Raw genomic sequence first — 18,749 nt, forward strand, 5'->3', positions numbered from 1 at the left:
AATTTATCAAACTATTGGGATCATTTTTCCGAAATATATTTGATACGTCTCTAATTAGTTCCTTTGTGACGAACTGTATAATTGAATAACTAAATATTAACTTCAGTTTCGATTTTTTGTAAAAACAAACCATCGCTTAGAAAGTGGAAAATAAATGAGGGTGTGCCTCAAAGTTTGATACTGAAGCCAATAGTGTTTCTCATCTACATCAACGATTTAACAGGTATAAATATCTCAGTAAAATTCACACTATTCGCAGACGATACAAGCATTATTTGAGAACTGCACAATGCAAATGATTTACTTAAAATTATATCCAACGATATGACGAAAGTGAAGAGTTGGTGTGATATGAATCGTTCTTCTCTAAATATTTCGAAAACTTATAACGTACCTTTTGGATGTGACAATATACCCACTAGAAATGACATCGTTGAGAACAGAAGTAGTTTGAAGTTTATAGGAGTATATATCGATAGTGAACTGAAATTTGAAGACCATATTCATGTCTTGTGTAACAAAGTGTCCTCTGGTTGAAATGCAGAGTAGTCGAAAATGAACTTAGTTTAACATCAGCTAAGATTGTTTATTTTTCTGGGGTGAAATCTCACCAAATATATGGAATACCATTTTGGGGTGTATGTAGTGATTATTTACTACAAATTATTTGAATTTTGCAAAAACTAGCAGTTAGATATATGTGCAAATCAAAACCTACAGACTTTTGTAGATTACTCTTCACCACTTATGGAATAATAACAGTGATTTCTATTTTTATAATGAAAATATTGTGTTTGATTAAAACATTCCTGAACAAATTTCAATCCTCACCAACCCATTATGTGACGAGGCAATCCAAGAATATTAAGTTGCCAATATCATTGACATCAGTCAGAAAGGATTCCATTATGCATAATGGTTGTGGAATGGTCAACCATTTTAAAAAAAAATACAACAGAAATGAAATCTTTACAATTCTTCAAGGAGTCTGTGAAGGGTTTTTAAGTGATAGACCATATTATAATATACATGAATTTTATAATGATAATCTCAAAAAAATATTTTATTCATTGATTATTTATCACTATCCTGTATGACTTTTCGAATAAAGAACCTGATTTTAGCCTTTTCAAAAATGATTTGAATCAATGATTTGCAGTCTGGTATGGTAGTGGAACTATTGACTATCATATATTTGTTATTGTAATGAAACTACAAAGTTCGGCTGATGAACTGATACAAAAGTTTCCACTGAGAACCATTCTTCAATTATTCAGTAGGGTAAGTTCCATGTTAATAATGTGTTTCATTACATTATTTAATTTTTCAAACATTTGTTTTCATGTTTTCTTTCAATTTGTATATTTCATTAGCTTCCTTCTGAGCTTCGATATATTATTTTCATATGGATATATTCTTGATTTTTCTCTCAGTTATGTAGCTGATTCATTCTCCACAGCAATTTCTCTTTCTCTCGGTTATGTATACCGGAAGTGGTAGTTAACAATGTTCTATTGTCATCAACTGATTATTCTCTTCGAATACACTTTATTACCTGTGTTGCTTCGCTACTTTAGAGGCAATTCTATTGAAAAAAAATCATTGCCTACCTTCATGTTCGTCTACGTATCCTCCGAGGCCGGCCCCTGCAGCTTGTCCAAAAGGAGTTTCTGCTTCTGCGTGTAGTCCGCCTCCAAGGCCAGCTGAAGCTTTGAATCCAAGAAAATTAACTCCAACGTTCCCATTTTCGAAGGAGAGTACTTTTGGTATCTGAAATTGTATAATTAGTTAGGAATCTGAATTCAGTTGTACTGAGCTGCATTGATAATGTTATCAAACTTTAGGGCAGTCTCTAACAATCTGTAATCTTCCGGTAATCGAGAAAAAATAGTTCAGTGAAATTTATCTGACAGTCACATACTACTGAATGGTGTTAAAGGTGGAATCAGGTAATTTCACGTACAGTTCAACTGACGGACGCCCTGCTCCAATATAAACAAAGATGTTGTTGTGATAATCAACGAAGATGACTCAATCGAGTTATACATAATGATGAAGCTTCAATGGAAAGGTAGGAAAAAGTAATGATAGAAATGATAGTATCGTTTTATTGTAAACACTATGAGTAAGATGTGAATACTATATGAATTGAGTAAAAGTATGATATGGATATCTGAATCACTATAGCAGATGTAAAGAATATTTAAACTGCGGAGTGGTTAACGATTAGTGAACAAAAATGATTGCTCCTTTTTAGGGTTAGTAAAAACTTGACTGTGGTTTCAAGTTTTATTTATTCACCTTATCAATCTGTTAGGTGTGTGGAAAATTGTTAATTTATCAATAGTTCAAGAAACTACACCCACCGGCATAATTAACCGCCCACCTATATCATTCGTCGCCCTGTATGTTTTATGTTAACTATGGCTTTTCAATTGTTTTGTTTCCTTGGAGTGAGTGCTTTAGCAAAAATTAAACACTTATACCTTTATTTCATCTTCTAAATTTGTGTCACCGACGGGTTTTTGTTGCAGTTGTGTTGCTGCGTTATCATTTCCTCTTCTGTTTTGCTATAGGGTATAAGTATTGTTTAATTTGATTTCCCTCATTGTTTGTGATTGTAAAAAATGTCAGGGTAGTGGCTTTGACCGATGCTGGATACAACCAACCAACGTCACATAGCTCATACTCTCGAACTATGGTACGGGATGCGACCAGACGATTTTGGGAGACGGGTTTATACACCCACAGGCCAGGTCAAGGCCCAAATCGATGCACTTCTACTCGAGATGACCGCTTTGTCGTCAGCAACATATTAGGAAATCGCTTCAGAACCGCTACAGAGGTGCGTACACGTCTTCTTCTTCTTCTTCTATTTAATTTTGGTCCCAGCTTCCAGATGGCGCTATTATGACCAGTACTCCTCCTATCAGAATTGATAGGAGCTTTGTCGGGGGGGGGGCGCAGCTGTCTTGCTCGCAGCAATGCTACCACCCCTTTTTTGTCCATTTTTTTAATATATTTAAAACACATCAAATTTTTTGGATACTTCCAAACTTTTTCCACATAACTACACATTTATTCGTTGAAATCCTGTCTCCACGTGGACATCCGGTCCACCCCGGCCTCCAACCGGCATGAATGGGGACAGGAGTTATATCATCCACTATAAAACTCCCACGTGGACATCCGGTCCACCCCGGCCTCCAACCGGCGTGAATGGGAGTGCTGTTTCACTATTACACTTTTGAACTTTCACAAACTACTTTTATTTATTGCTGGCACGTTCTATGACGGCACATATTCACAACACTAACTGAATTTCGTTCCCAAAAATTGCGTCCGCGTGCCTTCTTTGTGGACGGTCGCTGTCATCACGTCCGTCCACCACCACGTCAGAAACGAAACTGGGTGCGTACACGTCTTTTTGATGTGCGAAATGTGGGGTGAGTAAGCATACCACTAGAAGAATACTGGCAGAAAGAAATCTGAGGGCTTTTCGTCCAGCTTGTGCTCCACAACTGCTCTCGCAGTTGTGGAGCTTCTGCACGAGAATATGCTGACTGAACAGTGGAGGAATTGTTCTCAGACGAGAGCAGAGTAGCCATAAGAGTTTCAGTTGGACGTCAGCGTGTCTACAGGCATCAAAATGTAAGGTTAGCTTCGTGCGCTATAACAGAAACAGTGAACTACCAGGGAGGTTCCTTAATGGTTTGGGAAACTATCTCTTATGAGGCTCGTACTGATTTTGTCGTGATTGATAAAGGCAAGAGGTTCTTCAAGACCACGTCATACCTTTTGCACCGTTCATTGGTGACAACTTTCGATTATTGCATGACAATGCACGGTGCCATACCACAAGATCCGTCACAGAGTACCTTAATGAGGTCGGATACAAGTTTTACCATGGCCGGCATGCAGTCTCGATCTCAGCCAGATAGAGCATATTTGGGACAACCTCAAAAGACGTAAGAGGTAGAGTAACAGCCCCTATGACCCTGGGAGAACTCAAGACGGCTGTGGTAGAGAAGTGGCACAATATCCCCCAATTGGATATTCTGAATATCGTGAATGGGTTACCAAACCCACTCCAAGAAGTCCTTAGGGCTGAACGTGACAACATTCATTATTAATTTTTGATTTTTTTTGAGAAACGCCACTTTTGTCACAATAAACTTCGTCAAGTTTTCATTGGAAATTTTCATCAATTGCATCCGTTGAGACACTTTTTTGAACATTTTTTAAGGGTATTTACAACATACCCTCTCATGAAATGTGATATGAATTTGGCTGTTTCTGAAAATTAATAGAAATGCAAGGTGGGCGGTTAATTGTGCCTGTAAGTGTAGGTAAAATGTAAAAATAATGTTATCTTCTTTTCCTCGAAAGAGTAAATTTTCAGATGTCTGGACAGTAGCCGGGTTCCACTTATTCAATCGACTTCCAGGTGAAACGTTAGTTCGGACGTATAGGCCGTTGGTTCACTGACTATCGTCCAACCCGTGCTGGGAATTGTTAATCTTCAGTTCGCACAAATCTGGACTTTTTTAGAGTTGTGGTTTGTAGGAGGGCGACAGCTGTTTGATTTCACAAAAAAACTGATTTTTTCAAGCTGATACATTTGGGATAAAGAATGAAATCATAATACGCGTATTAGAGGGATAATCATGTCATGAAAATAGTGACGTCTTTTTCCAATTTTTTAATTTTTTTTAAACTTGAAAATTTCAACGTTCTTATGATAAATGACTGAGAGACTGAATAATTTTCAACTATTGAGCTGTCTATTGCAGTTTCAATGATTTGTTCATAAAAAACAACATTTCAAGTGTCAAACCGTTGACCAAATAGCTAAGAGAATCCCCGACCGCCGACTTGGCAAGATCCGGCTGAGAGTAATATATGTTTGTTTGTTGTAATTTTACCTTCTTTCATCCTCCCAACCTCAAACCATCTACATCACATCTACAAACACGAATCAAGTGTGAATTCCTGCATATCAGCAAACTTCCATCAAACTCCTACTTCGTTCCCTCTCCGAACGCGTATCAAGAGATGCTTTCTGCATTTTAGCCGTGTTCAGTGCAGTTTTCCGACCCAAATAAAGAAAAAAAAACATATCGTGCTCGCATACCCCATATTTAGTCAGTATTCATACACCTCCTGAATCTCTTCTCATACTTTCATGAACTTGCTTCCTGGCTTGAGCTTTTTACCGATACTCCTTTTGGTTGACTTCTGTGTGCGTTTTTCGAGTAACTTTACTTCAGAGTAACTCCACTTCAGAGTAAGAACATGTATAGTGCGGTATCTCGAACTTTTGTATGGGAAATGCAAAAGCTACTTGTATATGTGTATATGAAGGCAATAACAAAAAAGTTTAATATTAGAGTACAATTGACATAATCGATACAAAAATGTAATATCTAACACCTACGTATCTTCGTATCAAAACAACTACGATACTATTAATCACATTCTAGTTTTGAGGTTTTTTCTCATTTTTTCTCAAATTAGTTATATTTAAGTCACAATCCGGTTGATTTCACATTTTCGGGGTAACGTCACCGTCGTTCAATACTGGATAACACGACGTACAGACACAGATACTTGTAATCAGTTGTAATAGGTGTAATTCAGTTTTTTTCTCTCTATAGTTTTTGCTTGACAATTATATTGATTAGGTATGGATCTATTACTGACAATCCACTTCTTTATTTTATTTTTGAATAACTTATCAACAGATATATTCTTTAGCTCATTTACAATACTATTACATATTTACTGTCACGGAATGAGTTCAATCTACTCATTTCATCGATGACAGTGCGTAGTGACATTCATTCGCTTATTTCCCAGCGAAAGAAATCTAATATACAAAAATGGATGTTTGTTGGTTGGTTGGTTGGTTGGTTGTCAAATTTCACCATGATCGCTCAAGCGATCATGGTGAAATTTGACATGTATGAGTAATTTTTCATAGAGAAGGTTTATAGGCTATAAATTTTTCTGAAACTCACCACTAGATGGCGCTGTAGAACAATTTTTTGAAAACACTGTCCTATAACGCTGTGCACGCCTAGTTCGTTGATTCTGATTCTGTCAAAACATTGAAACAGCAGCGATACAGCAACATAGTTCTAATTAGTACTACAACTACCAAACTCTACACGGGTGAAGCCGCGGGCAACAACTAGTCTTGTATGAAATGAAAGGGTTATATATATTCAGAAGAGGTTGATTTTTGGAAAAACAACTTTTTGACTTTCTACTTCCTCATCTTGATACAAAAAAATGTGAGAATCTCCCACAGAAAGAAAGGAAGCAATCGATTAAAAAAATTTTACTCTTTACGAATATGTGTAGATCATGCAGAAAAGTAATTTCCAGACATGAACTGGAAGAAAAAACCCTTTCGAAAAATACTTTCGAAACAAATACTTTTATATGAATACTAAATTATAGAAAAAAAACTTTTTCCTACTCATGTATTAAAAAACACACTTAATTGTGAGATTTTCACAAAACGCAACACGTGTTTCGCCAGACAATGGCTTCTTCGGGCGTGTCTTTACTCGTGTCTGCAAAGACACGCCCAAAGAAGCCATTATATGGAGAAACGCGTGTTGCGTTTTTGTGAAAATGTTCAGTGAAAATTTCACCATAAAATGCGTTTTTTAATACGTTAGTTATGGATTTTCATCAAGTATCGGCCAATTCCATCATATAACTTCTCTACTGAGTTTTTCGTTATGTAATTGAATCAGATATCATTCACAGGATTCCTAAACAATATACTAAATGAAAGAGGTTAAATTCACCTTACATGAAACAGTCATTCTCAATGGTAGACATCTGATGTTTCGGTTTGAGACATTCGCCTTATTAGCTCTCCAGTAGCAAATTCGAATAACGAAATAACGAAAAAAAAATTCATTTAATTCATGAAATTACGACGGAATGAGGTCAATCTACTCATGAGATCGATGACAGTGCGAAATAACATTCATTCAATTATTTGATTGAATCCCAGTCAAAAGAATCATTTCTTGGAAAAAGAAGTTTTTGGCTTTATATCTGATACAAAAAAATGTAGGAATCGTTCAAAAAACTGAAGGAAGCAATCAATTCAAAAAAAGAACTATACAAAAATGTGTATAGATCATGCAAAGAAGGAACTTTCAGGCAACAGTTTTGTGATGAATCTAGAGTTGTTGATCAAAGCAAACAAGTTGTATTCACGAATACCCAATGATTCACTGACTTGATATTTTGACAGATTTTACGACTCTGATGGTATCAACTGAACAATTCTTTTTGATTTTGAGCCACCAGCTCCGAATGTGCGCAAGAGTCGGTCAATACTAGGGTAACATGGGTTCAGTTACTGCATAAGAAAGACTTTGTCAAGGATTTAAAGAAATCCCTTTTGGGTCTCACGGGTACCTTCAATGAAAGAGAAAAGCGGTTCATCTGAAATGGCCGTTCCTCTTCTTTGTTTGCACAAACTGATGCCTTTTGTCTTCTCATTATCGAGATTTTCCATTACCAACTGAACCCTGGTCGCCATTATCACCTCGTAGCTGATCACTACCTTTCCCCGTCAACCATATCGTTCCGTAATCGAGAACTACCGAACCCTGTAGTGCCGTGCACTAGAGCTCAATTGCCGGCAATCTGAATACAGGACTGGAAAATATACAGTTATGAGCAAGGAGTCTGTTTTTCTTTTTTGAAATAGTAATATGGGATATGCCTGTCCTAGGTCATAGTTTCGAATAAATTTCTAACCGTCATTTTCGAACTGCTGGAACACATGCCTGCTTTGTGATTCCCAAATAATTGAACGATGGAGACCTAATGAAAGCATTTGCAAATATATTTTTTTCTCACTGAGTCTGGTTAACCATTAGCTTGACATCAGGCGTACCCAAGAAGTAGATAGCCGTGATTATCATCGATCTCTTGACTTGGTTCACCGACACGAAAACATATTTCCGGAGCCAGACCTTCTGGAAGGCCAGTTTTATCAAAACAAATTTTGAGAACATCATCGCAGTAGTGGTCTCCAAACCCCAAAAGGTTCATGTCAACGGGAAGGAGATCTGAATATTTGTTATACTACGTTGAGACCAGATCATCATTGAGAAAAAATTACTCCACTCTTTTTTTTTATTTAAAAGAAAAAACACCGCATCAACCACTAGGGTTATTAGCGGTTACAGTAGGTACATTAAATTTTGTTAGAGATGCTAACATTTTCCAAAAAACTATAAAGGGAAGTAAAGTTCGTAACATCCAATGCATTGGTGAGATCGTTTGGTAATCCGAAAAATTGTCTTTCTTCATTGAAAGCTGGGCAATCAGAGATGAAATGTTCAACACTCATCGTCACACTGCAGGTATCACAAATGCGAGGCTCTTCATGGTTTAGGAGATGTAGATGGGTAAATTTCGTATGTCCAATTCTCAGGCGTGTAAGTAAAACTTGCTGTCTGCGGGTGAGAGCTCGGTACTTTTGAGTGACTAGATTCGGATTAATGGCTCTGAGTTTATTATTAAATAGGGATTGCCACCTTTGCCTCCATCTGTCGCATATGAGCTCTTTGATTTGGAGATAAACGTCTTGATAGGGCACTCGTTGGATCTCTCGACAGTTGGGGTTTGAAATGGTCTCTCGAGCTTCTGAATCGGCCCTTTCATTACCCGTTATTCCCATATGAGAAGGAATCCAAACTATCTCAATATGTTTACCATCCTTTAATAACTTTCCCAGTTCAGTCTTAATGAGAAGAAGAAGAGCATTTTTCGGGTAGAGTTGTTGGATGCCCAAGACAGCACTGAGAGAATCAGTGAAAATGACATGATCACCAACGGATCTACGACAGTATTGTAGTGCGCTGAGTATGGCAAATACTTCTCCTGAGTAGATACTGGAGAAAGATGGCGGTCGATAAGTGTAAGTGGTGGTATCTGTTATCACAGCGGCTCCTACTCCTTCAACTGTTTTGGAAGAATCGGTATATATATGCTCGAAGTGCTGATATTTGGAGACCAGTTCGGCGAAGGATTTCTTTATGAAATTTGGAGGGGTATCGTATTTAGGAAAGTTGAGGAGAAAGGTATTACAGGGAGTAATTGGTAATGTCCAGGGTGGAGGAATTTTCAAGTCAAGAGGAAGAATATTTGGAAAGTCTATATGGTTATCAGAAACTTTGGCAATTTTCACATAAAAAGGTAAGGGGTGATTTTGTTTCTGTTCAAAGATATGCTGGAAACGATCTGAGAATGTATATCGACAGGAAGGATGGTTTTTAGAAGCGGCTACTCTTGCGGCATAACTTTAGGAAAGATAGTCTCTGCGAACATCAAGGGGTTGTTCTCCGGCCTCAGCCAGTAGGCTCTCCACTGGGCTGGTACAAAAAGATCCCAGGGCAATCCTCATGGCCGAATATTGGATCACATTCAGGGACCTTAGAGAGTATTTTCATCAGATTCAAACCCCTCTGACAGCTTTTCTTCAGATTGCTTACATGGGATTTCCATTTCAGTTGTCTATCAAATGTCAGCCCCAGAAATCTCATTTAATCCACAAACTCCAATTGCTGATCATTCAATTTCAGAAAAGGTTTGATATGTAGGGGTTTTTTAGAAAATAGAACGCATTTAGTTTTAGTGGGGGAGAATTGGGAACCCGTATATCGAGACCATGATTGAAGCCCTGTGATTGCCTGCTGAAGATGAGAACAAATAGAATTCACATTTTCTCCACTGGCGTATAGGACCAAATCATCCGAATATATATTTCCTCTTACAGGCTTCCTGACATCTTCCATAATATCATTTATAGCGGTGAGAAATAGATTCCCACTCACTCCTTGCGGAGTGCCATTTTCTTGAGACTTTCTTTCAGAAAGCACACCATTGACTCTAACGGAGAAGGATCTGTTACTCAGAAAGTTAGAAATGAATGCTAATAGATTTCCTTGATCTTGCCAGCGCTTGAGTTTCTCAAGAACTTTTCGTCGCCAAACAGAGTCGAATGCTCTGGTAATGTCGAAGAATATTGCAATAACTTGATGGTTAGCAAATGCTTCGTGTATGTCGAATTGTAGGCTAATGAGGTTATCTGTAGTGGAGCGTTTGATAGGGTGTAATCAAATTACACCAATTACACCAATTACACCAAGAAAAAAGGATAGTCTGGCGTTGAGGTTGGAAGTTTACACATAGTACAAGTCAGAGAAATGGGTCTATAAGACTGAGGATCAGATCGTTGTTTGTTTTCTTTGAGCAGAGGAAGTACAATCACCTGTGACCAGTTAGTAGGAAATTGAATTGACGAGTGAGAAAAATGATATTGAATATTTCAAGCATACGTTGTTTTCCTATCAGGGGAAGTTTCTTCAGAAAAAAATATGAGATATCGTCAGGTCCAGGATTGGAGTTTTTTACTTTGGAGAGTGCGTCCTCCATTTCATTCATTGTTATTCGAATGTTCAGATAATTCTCGCTGTCATCATCGATATGCAGGGGTACTGCTTCGACCAATTCTTTCATAGGTAAAAAGTGCTCATCAAAGTTTTTATCGCTGGAGAGTTGCTGAAAACTATCGGCCAATAAATTGGCGATTTCAATGTTTTCAGAGATAGAAGAGCAGTTTGTTTACAAGGACGAAATTCGAAAGTTTGTAGTTATTCCTTTCATGCGATTCACTTTTTGTCATACCTCTGACATGGGTGTAGAGTATTGAAGTGATGACACATAATTTTTCCACGACTTGCGTTTGCTCTGTTTTATTAAATACCGTTTTTGTGCTCTGTGTCTATTGAACTCCAGTTTATTTTCAGTGGAAAAATGTAGTTTCAACTTGTTGAATGCCCTTTTACTTTCCGTTATCGCTTTTTGACATTCTGAATTCCATCAAGGCACTGGATGATGTCCATTGATTTTAGAGGTTTCACCTATGGCTAAAGTAGCAGCATTTGAAATGGTACTGGAAAATTCATGGACAAGGAAATCAATATCATTTTCATGGTGGGGTGATCTGTTAGGAAAACTCTTCACCAGTATACTTTGGAATATCTTCCAACTCGTGTCATCCGCTTTCTTGAGTTTCCAGGAAGGGTGGAATAAGTTAGATGAGTTTTGAGAAAAAATATGTTTGATGATGATAGGAAGATGATCACTATCATGTGAATCTTGAAGATTCGCTTAGGAGAGGAGGAGAGCTTAGGAAATATTGAGAGGTGACATAAGACTAAGTCAAGAGCTGAGTGGTTGCCAGTGGTAATGTTAATCCTGGTAATGTCACCGGAGTTGAGCTGCACCAGATTCGATCTGCCGATGAATGTTTCCATCGTCCTACCACGCTGGTTAGTTGTGAGACAACTCCACATAGGGTTGAGAGCATTGAAATTACCGAGAATTATATGTGGATTTGGTAACTGATTCATTATTCTCTCCAAATCTTGAATATTCATATCGCTATCTGGTGGGGCATAGATATTGCATATGCAAATCCTCTGGGGGGATTCAACAATAACTGCGTTTGCTTCTAGATCTGTTGAAAGTGGAACTTGTGATGCTTTCAAGCATTCGTGTGCATAAATTGTTACACCACCAGAAGCAATCCTCGAATTTGTTCTGATTTTATGGAAAGAACTGTAGTTTTTTAGGTTGTATACTCGATCGATTCTGAAATTCTTGGAGACATATGATTGAAGGATTTTCATTTCTTATCAACAACTGAAGCATCTCTAGATGTGGGAATAACCCAATAATGTTCCACTGTAAAATGAAGAGTAGTTGTTAATTGAGGGAGAGTAACTTCAGTAGGTGTCTTGAGACAGGTCACTGTCACCTTCAGAGAATGATACGTTGGAGTTAGTTTCCAGTTCTTGGTTCAGGCGTTTCAGGATTTTTTTCTTAATTTTAGTGATTCTTGCCTTAATATTGCGAGCTGTCAAAAGTGGGTACATTTTGGTGAGGATGCGTAGTAGTCCATGAATATCAACCGTATATGTTCTTGCTATGTTAATAGGGTCAGATGAACTGAATGAGTTTTCTAGGAAGCTGGTAATTTGACTGAAATCTAGGATGGGAGGAGGGCCATCCCCTTCAAAACAACTCTTGGCTGGTGCTATGAGGCTTTCCACCGACTCTGGAGGAGGCTGCGAATTTTTTTTGAGTTTCTTTAGGATTTAAATGAGGGGGTGATAAAAGAAGGTCTTGCAGAAACATCGGAATTGGTCGGGGGGCTGGAGATTAATCACTCTTTTTGTTAGCTGCTATGAATTCCGATCACTGGCCTCAGATTATCTATCTATATTATAGATAGTTCCCCTAGAATGTTCATGCGAAACCGATATTATAATCGGTGACGTGCGAATCTGTGAAACATGTGAGCATATTAAAGGGTTTACTTTTGAAATGGATATAGGGGTTGACATACTTCATCGTTAATAACTTTTACTCTTCTTGGAAAATGGAAGAATATCCAAAAAAGAAACTGTTCAATATAGTTTCAATCTGAAGTAGAGCAATACAGTCCTGTCGTATCCCTTGTACTACGGACAACTCTCTCACCCAGTCTTGAGAAAGAAAAACAACCTCAGGAGCCATTGAGGATCGAATCTCTCTCAGTCCAACGTGGTGATAGTACGACTTCATTGGGGTGAGTCGCCAAGACGCGTATTCTAAGCTGATCCATTTGAATTTCGAACTCTACTGCCGCAAGCAGAACGTAGGTAGAAAATAATAGCCAACGGAAGTAGTATTTCGAAAGGAATATCGAATATCATCGGATGAAACTATTAGAAAAGAATCAAACGCAGCTGTGCCAAGGAATTGGAATTCCAGATCAGCACACAATCACACTTTTTCACCGATAGAAGATTGGTTGTGATAAAAATATGGCCAGAATGACTAACACAACTAGATGCCGCCAGTCGTAGTTCATCTAGTTATGTTCACGTTATGGTCGTATACAAACGCTTTTCAGAGCTTGCGACTGTATGCCAATTCAACCGCAATCCATTTGAGAGAACTGTTCCTCACGACTTCAGGACTGAATCTTTCTCAAAGCTTCGTGTAGTTCAACTCTCTCACATTATTTTGCGATCCCCTGAACACGGATCAAGTGAAGCGTCCGGCATTTCAGCTTTTCAACTTCCTTCCTTCTGGAAACGGATCAAGTGGAGAACTCAGTACATTTTTACTGTGTTACATATATTTTTGTCCCCTTGTGGATGTTCAACTTCGTTCATTTTAGTGGTGTTATGTACAGTTTCACCTCCATCCCTTAGTCTGCTTTCAGAAAAAAGGGAGACTTCAAGTATTTCTGCCGTGTTTTATATATTTCTTGACCATATCGTGTCCTTTCACCCCATAACTCGTCAGTAATTACCACCTCTCTCTGCACTCTCCGAGTGCTTTTACTCCAGATTGGCTTTAAACGTTCTGTATGCGGTATGCAGATTCGATGATGAATACCTTGATAGCTTTTTCGAAAATACTTTCGAATATTCAAAGGAAAGTTATGCCTGGGTTTGCAGCTGCTGTTTGGGCTTCTACATTGAACGTGTGTCGAGAGCATGAAGTTATATATTGAATTTATTTTTCTTCGTGTTGAATGAAGAATTGCCGTTGCTGCAATTCAAAATAAAATTCACTTCCGAAATTTGTTCTGATCATTTTCCTAAGGTTTCATATATACAGGGTCCTGCAACAGTGGCGCGGTGTTCCATATCTCTATATAGGAAGCAGATAGGAATCTGATTTTCTATAATATTACCTTATTGCTCGAGATCGACAAAATAAAAATATTGGCGGTCACACAGGGTGTTCGATTTTTTCTGGGCGGATCCCAACTGTGTCTTTTTAAATGGCAACCTATATTTCTTATCGCTTTTTCGGTTTCTTCATAGAAAATAAAATAAACTTCATGTATATCTGTACTTCGAAAATATTGACGGTTTTCGAGATATCTAGCATGACAGGTTTTTTTTCCAATATTCGTCACTCAGAATATTTGAAATTATAAAGTGGTGCCAAGTCCAGTTGAAATTTTTTTTTGGTCGAATATTCTACATTGGTAACTCTCTCAAACGATATATCTGAAATTGACCTGTGATATACAGGGTATGAAAAACCGCTTGCCAAATATTGTAAATGAAAATTTGCAAAATCTTCCTTATATTAAATGGAACACCCTGTATATTATTGATCCATAGGAAGCGCCAACGAAACCTCTACAAATTTTATTAAGTATTCCCTATGGCTAAGTTCAATAGTTTTTCTTAAATGAGCATTTCTTTCGAAAAATGGTCATTTTTTCGAAGCGAAATCCATTTGACGACTGATAAAAATATACGAAAGATATCTTGTTTCAATTTTGTACATTAGAAGGTGTCCAAACAAATATTTTTTAACGAAATAAATGTATGTACCTATCACTTTTTGCTAAATGGAAAATTATTTTTTCATTGGATGCAGAATTTCACTCATAAATCGTGCAGTATCAAACCAAACAAGTTAAAAGAAAGAAACATTATAAATAACTATTTTTTTCATGTTATTATATTCATTCAGAGCTTGAGTTCTAGATATTCAAATTTGTCAACTGGCAAATTACAAAACTACAAAAGGGAGAGTTTAATTAAGGTTGATAATGAAACTTTTATAAAATATGTTCAACATGTCTTCCATTTTCTTGAATGCAGAGCTGAAGTCTATGTTTGAAAGACTGTTCTACCCTGCGCAAGACAGCTGGTGTAATGCTGCGAAAAGCATTCGTTATTCTAAGTCGCATATTTTCGGGAGAAGTTGGTGGCTCAACGTAAACCATATTTTTTATGTATCCCCATAAGAAAAAATCTAGTTTCGTCAAATCTGGTGATCTAGCGGGCCACCGTACAGGCCCATTCCGTCCTATCCATTTATTGGGAAATACTTCATTTAGATGATCTCTCACTTCTGCCGAATAGTGAGCAGGTGCACCATCATGTTGTAACCACATTCTATTGCGGAGGTCAAGAGGAATATCATCTAACAAACCTGGTAAATCATTTCGTAAGAAATTGAGATACATTGCACCATTCATATGTCCCTCAAAAAAGTATGGACCAATTACATATTCTCCAATGATGCCTCCCCAGACATTTATCGACCACCTATGTTGATAATCCACCTGTCTCAATAAGTGAGGATTTTCTGTCGCATAATAATGGTAATTATGTCGATTTACAAATCCATTTTTATGGAATGTCGATTCATCCGACCATAAAATATTATTGAAAAAATATTCGTTTCGACGAATTTTGTTCATGGCCCAATTGCAAAATCTCACTCTTTTCTCGAAATCAGCATACAGTAGTTCTTGATGTAACTGAACGTGGTATGGATGCAAGCGATGTTTCTTCAATACTCGTTGCACTGATCTCTCACTTATATCCACTATTTCCCCAATTTGTCGTTGACTCCTACTAGGATCTTCTTCAACAGCAAGAAGAACTTGCAATTCATTATCTTCATTAGTAGCTGGCTTGATGCGCTCATGTTTGGAATAATTAATAGATCCAGTTTCAACGAATCGTCCCAAGACCTTTCGGAAAGATCTTTCATCTGGATGCCTTCTATCTGGATACCGTTGAGAATAAATTCTACTTGCCAATAAACAATTCCTGTCTGATTCACCTAATATGAAAATCATATCAATCAAATCACTTTTTGATAACAACATTCTGATGAAATTATACCGACAGTTCAACTTCACGATTGACTAAAAATTTCAATATTCATTTGCAGCCAAATATTTTGTTCTGTCATTTGCCAGACTACTTGATTTCCAATAAATATTTCATTCGCTGAAAGGTTGTTTTAGACCGAAAGAATATGGCACAAATTCCGAGATTTTTGAAATTATTGTAACTATTCAAGAACGTCCATTTTGTGGCGTAATTCGCAACTTGTTTATCTAGCAACAGGTAATTTTAGGAATAGGCGATATTTTAAGGAAAGGGTATTTTTTGTATATTCTTATCAGTCGTCAAATGGATTTCGCTTTGAAAAAATGACCATTTTTCGAAAGAAATGCTCATTTAAGAAAAACTATTGAACTTAGCCATAGGGAATACTTAATGAAATTTGTAGAGGTTTCGTTGGCGCTTCTTATGGATCAATAATATACAGGGTGTTCCATTTAATATAAGGAATATTTTGCAAATTTTCATTTACAATATTTGGCAAGCGGTTTTTCATACCCTGTATATCACAGGTCGATTTCAGATATATCGTTTGAGAGAGTTACCAATGTAGAATATTCGACCAAAAAAAATTTCAACTGGACTTGGCACCACTTTATAATTTCAAATATTCTGAGTGACGAATATTGGAAAAAAAAACCTGTCATGCTAGATATCTCGAAAACCATCAATATTTTCGAAGTGCAGATGTACATAAAGTTTATTTTATTTTCTATGAAGAAACCGAAAAAGCGATAAAAAATATAGGTTGCCATTTAAAAAGACACAGTTGGGATCCGCCCAGAAAAAATCGAACACCCTGTGTGACCGCCAATATTTTTATTTTGTCGAGCTCGAGCAATAAGGTAATATTATAGAAAATTAGATTCCTATCTGCTTCCTATATAGAGATATGGAACACCGCGCCACTGTTGCAGGACCCTGTATATTCAACAAAGTTTGGTATCTTGGAATAGACCTGTCAAATTTTTTCAGTGATTTTTTTTTTGTCACATACTTTCTCAGCATCAGAATTGCCAATTAATGATACTGATTGTCGAATTTTCAATCAATTATACTGATTGTCAAATTTCTAATTGATGGTACTGATTGTTGAAAATGAGTCAATAGAAACGATGGAATACAAAAAACAAATTCTAAAACTTCTCATATTTTTCTCCTTCGATTTTTTTTTCAGAATTCCCAAATGAATAATGAGTTGGAACTTATGCAAGCTAATGATTACCAAGGTTACATCTTCTAGCACTTAGCAGACCAACTGTTTGCATGTAATGGAATTTGAAATATATGAGTAACTGCTTGGGAGTAATTTAGTAATATCACATCATTAACCCTGTACTTTGTGAAAATGACTCAATCAAACCTATGTAATGATATTTTTTACGAAGTTCGAAAAATGCTTTTTCTGTCGAGGTAGGTCGGTAGCCGGCCAATCGATCAATGTGTGAGTCAGTGGCAAGCCGCAGGCTGAACGATCGATCTTCATTTGCAATCGTCCAATCCATGTTAGGAATCAGACGTAAAAAGGTAAGACCTCGTTAGTCCTTAGCTCGCACAATATTTCACTTTTGAGGGTGGTTGTTCGTAGGAGTGCAACAGCTGGCTAACAGAGAAACATGTTTTCAACATATTTTTCAAAAAATATTTTGGAATGGGTAGTTTGAGTTCCGAAAATTTTTTATGCCTGAATATTGAATAAGGAATAACTATATTGACATTAAACGAATATATTTTCAATTTCATTTTTGGGTGTATCGGGATTTTCGTAATAAGTATAGTTAACGAATTCAAATGAACCTTCACCATCAGTTATATTTGAGCAAAAAAAATGTGCATTACATCTTGAGTGCATATTGGGTAGTATTTAGTTAATATTCAGTAAATATTTTTTATTGATTTTTTTATTCCAACGAATATTGCATAATATACCCGTGAAGTAAAATATAATGAGGAGACATATTTGAGTTTCATGTTATGTTACGTGACAAATGTTATTAAAAATCAATTTCCTTCATTACGTATGTCTCAATATATGATGATGACATGATTTCAACTTTGAAAAATATCTATTATAGTTACTTCTCACTACTAAAAATCAATTTGTCCCTTCACATATTTTTCTGGTTTCTTCACAAATAGTTTGTGTTATTTAAAATAGTATCAATCGAATATCAAATGGCTAATCTAAATTCGAAATTAAGGAATTTGCTGGTGAATTGTAACTTGGGACTGAACAAAGTTGAAGTAAGTTCTCTGAAAATGGATAAGGTAGTTCTCTCTAGCTTAGAATTACATGCTAGTCAAAATGAAAAACAAATCATAAATTCAAGTACTGTTTCAAATCAAAGAAACTTTGACGACATCAGTGAGAGTAATTGTTTTACAAATTGTCCGATATTTTTGTCGTGGTCTACAGGTTTCCATATCTGACGTATCGTAGCAGTAGCCGATGAAATGTCAGGTAAAAAAACCTGCGGAACATGGCTGATAGATTTGAAAACATGAGACTATCTGTTAGACAACGTTAGACAGGTTTTCAAAATCATCAATAAACCTACATCTGTAATTTTCACTTTATAAATAAATCATTTATTGCCGGAAAACAATTTGGACACTTTAAAAAAAATTATTTTCAGCGTAAGAGTACTTATAACCCCTACTATTTCCAGCTTCATCAGTAGTTCCTCCAATCCCTGCACCAGCTCTCTGTCCAAAAGGTGTTTGCACCTCTGCATGTGGCCCTCCGTCAGCCATGTTCCCTGTAATTAATCCTCCAAGACCTGCTGATGCTTGAAAACCCAGCAAATTTACGGTGATAGTCCCATTATCGAAAGAAATCAATTTAGGTCGAGGCTAATTAAAGAAAAAATATTAATTGAGATGCTGATTGAAAAAGACCATTAGAGGTAGGTGCGTGAAACTGAAGTACAACATATCAGAAATGCTTTTATGATAAGTAACTTTCTGTTCGAGTTGTTTTTGTGC

At 36.8% G+C, this 18,749-nt stretch overlaps 1 protein-coding gene across 5 annotated transcripts in view; it reads right to left on the bottom strand.

Moving 5' to 3' along the window:
- The window catches only part of LOC111512759 (uncharacterized), a 58,661-nt gene that overhangs the window by 13,848 nt on the left and 26,064 nt on the right, over window positions 1-18,749 (bottom strand). For all 5 annotated transcript variants that reach the window (XM_074185260.1, XM_023168909.2, XM_023168911.2 and 2 more), the window contains exon 3: window positions 1,611-1,770. In XM_074185260.1, coding sequence (XP_074041361.1) covers window positions 1,611-1,770 — 160 coding nt within the window. The remainder of the gene's footprint in view (window positions 1-1,610; window positions 1,771-18,749) is intronic.

This window comes from Leptinotarsa decemlineata, unplaced genomic scaffold, assembly GCF_025532065.1.
Source record: "Leptinotarsa decemlineata unplaced genomic scaffold, Ldec_3_MD MMD2_tig00026369_RagTag_RagTag, whole genome shotgun sequence".
Taxonomy (NCBI): domain Eukaryota; kingdom Metazoa; phylum Arthropoda; class Insecta; order Coleoptera; family Chrysomelidae; genus Leptinotarsa; species Leptinotarsa decemlineata.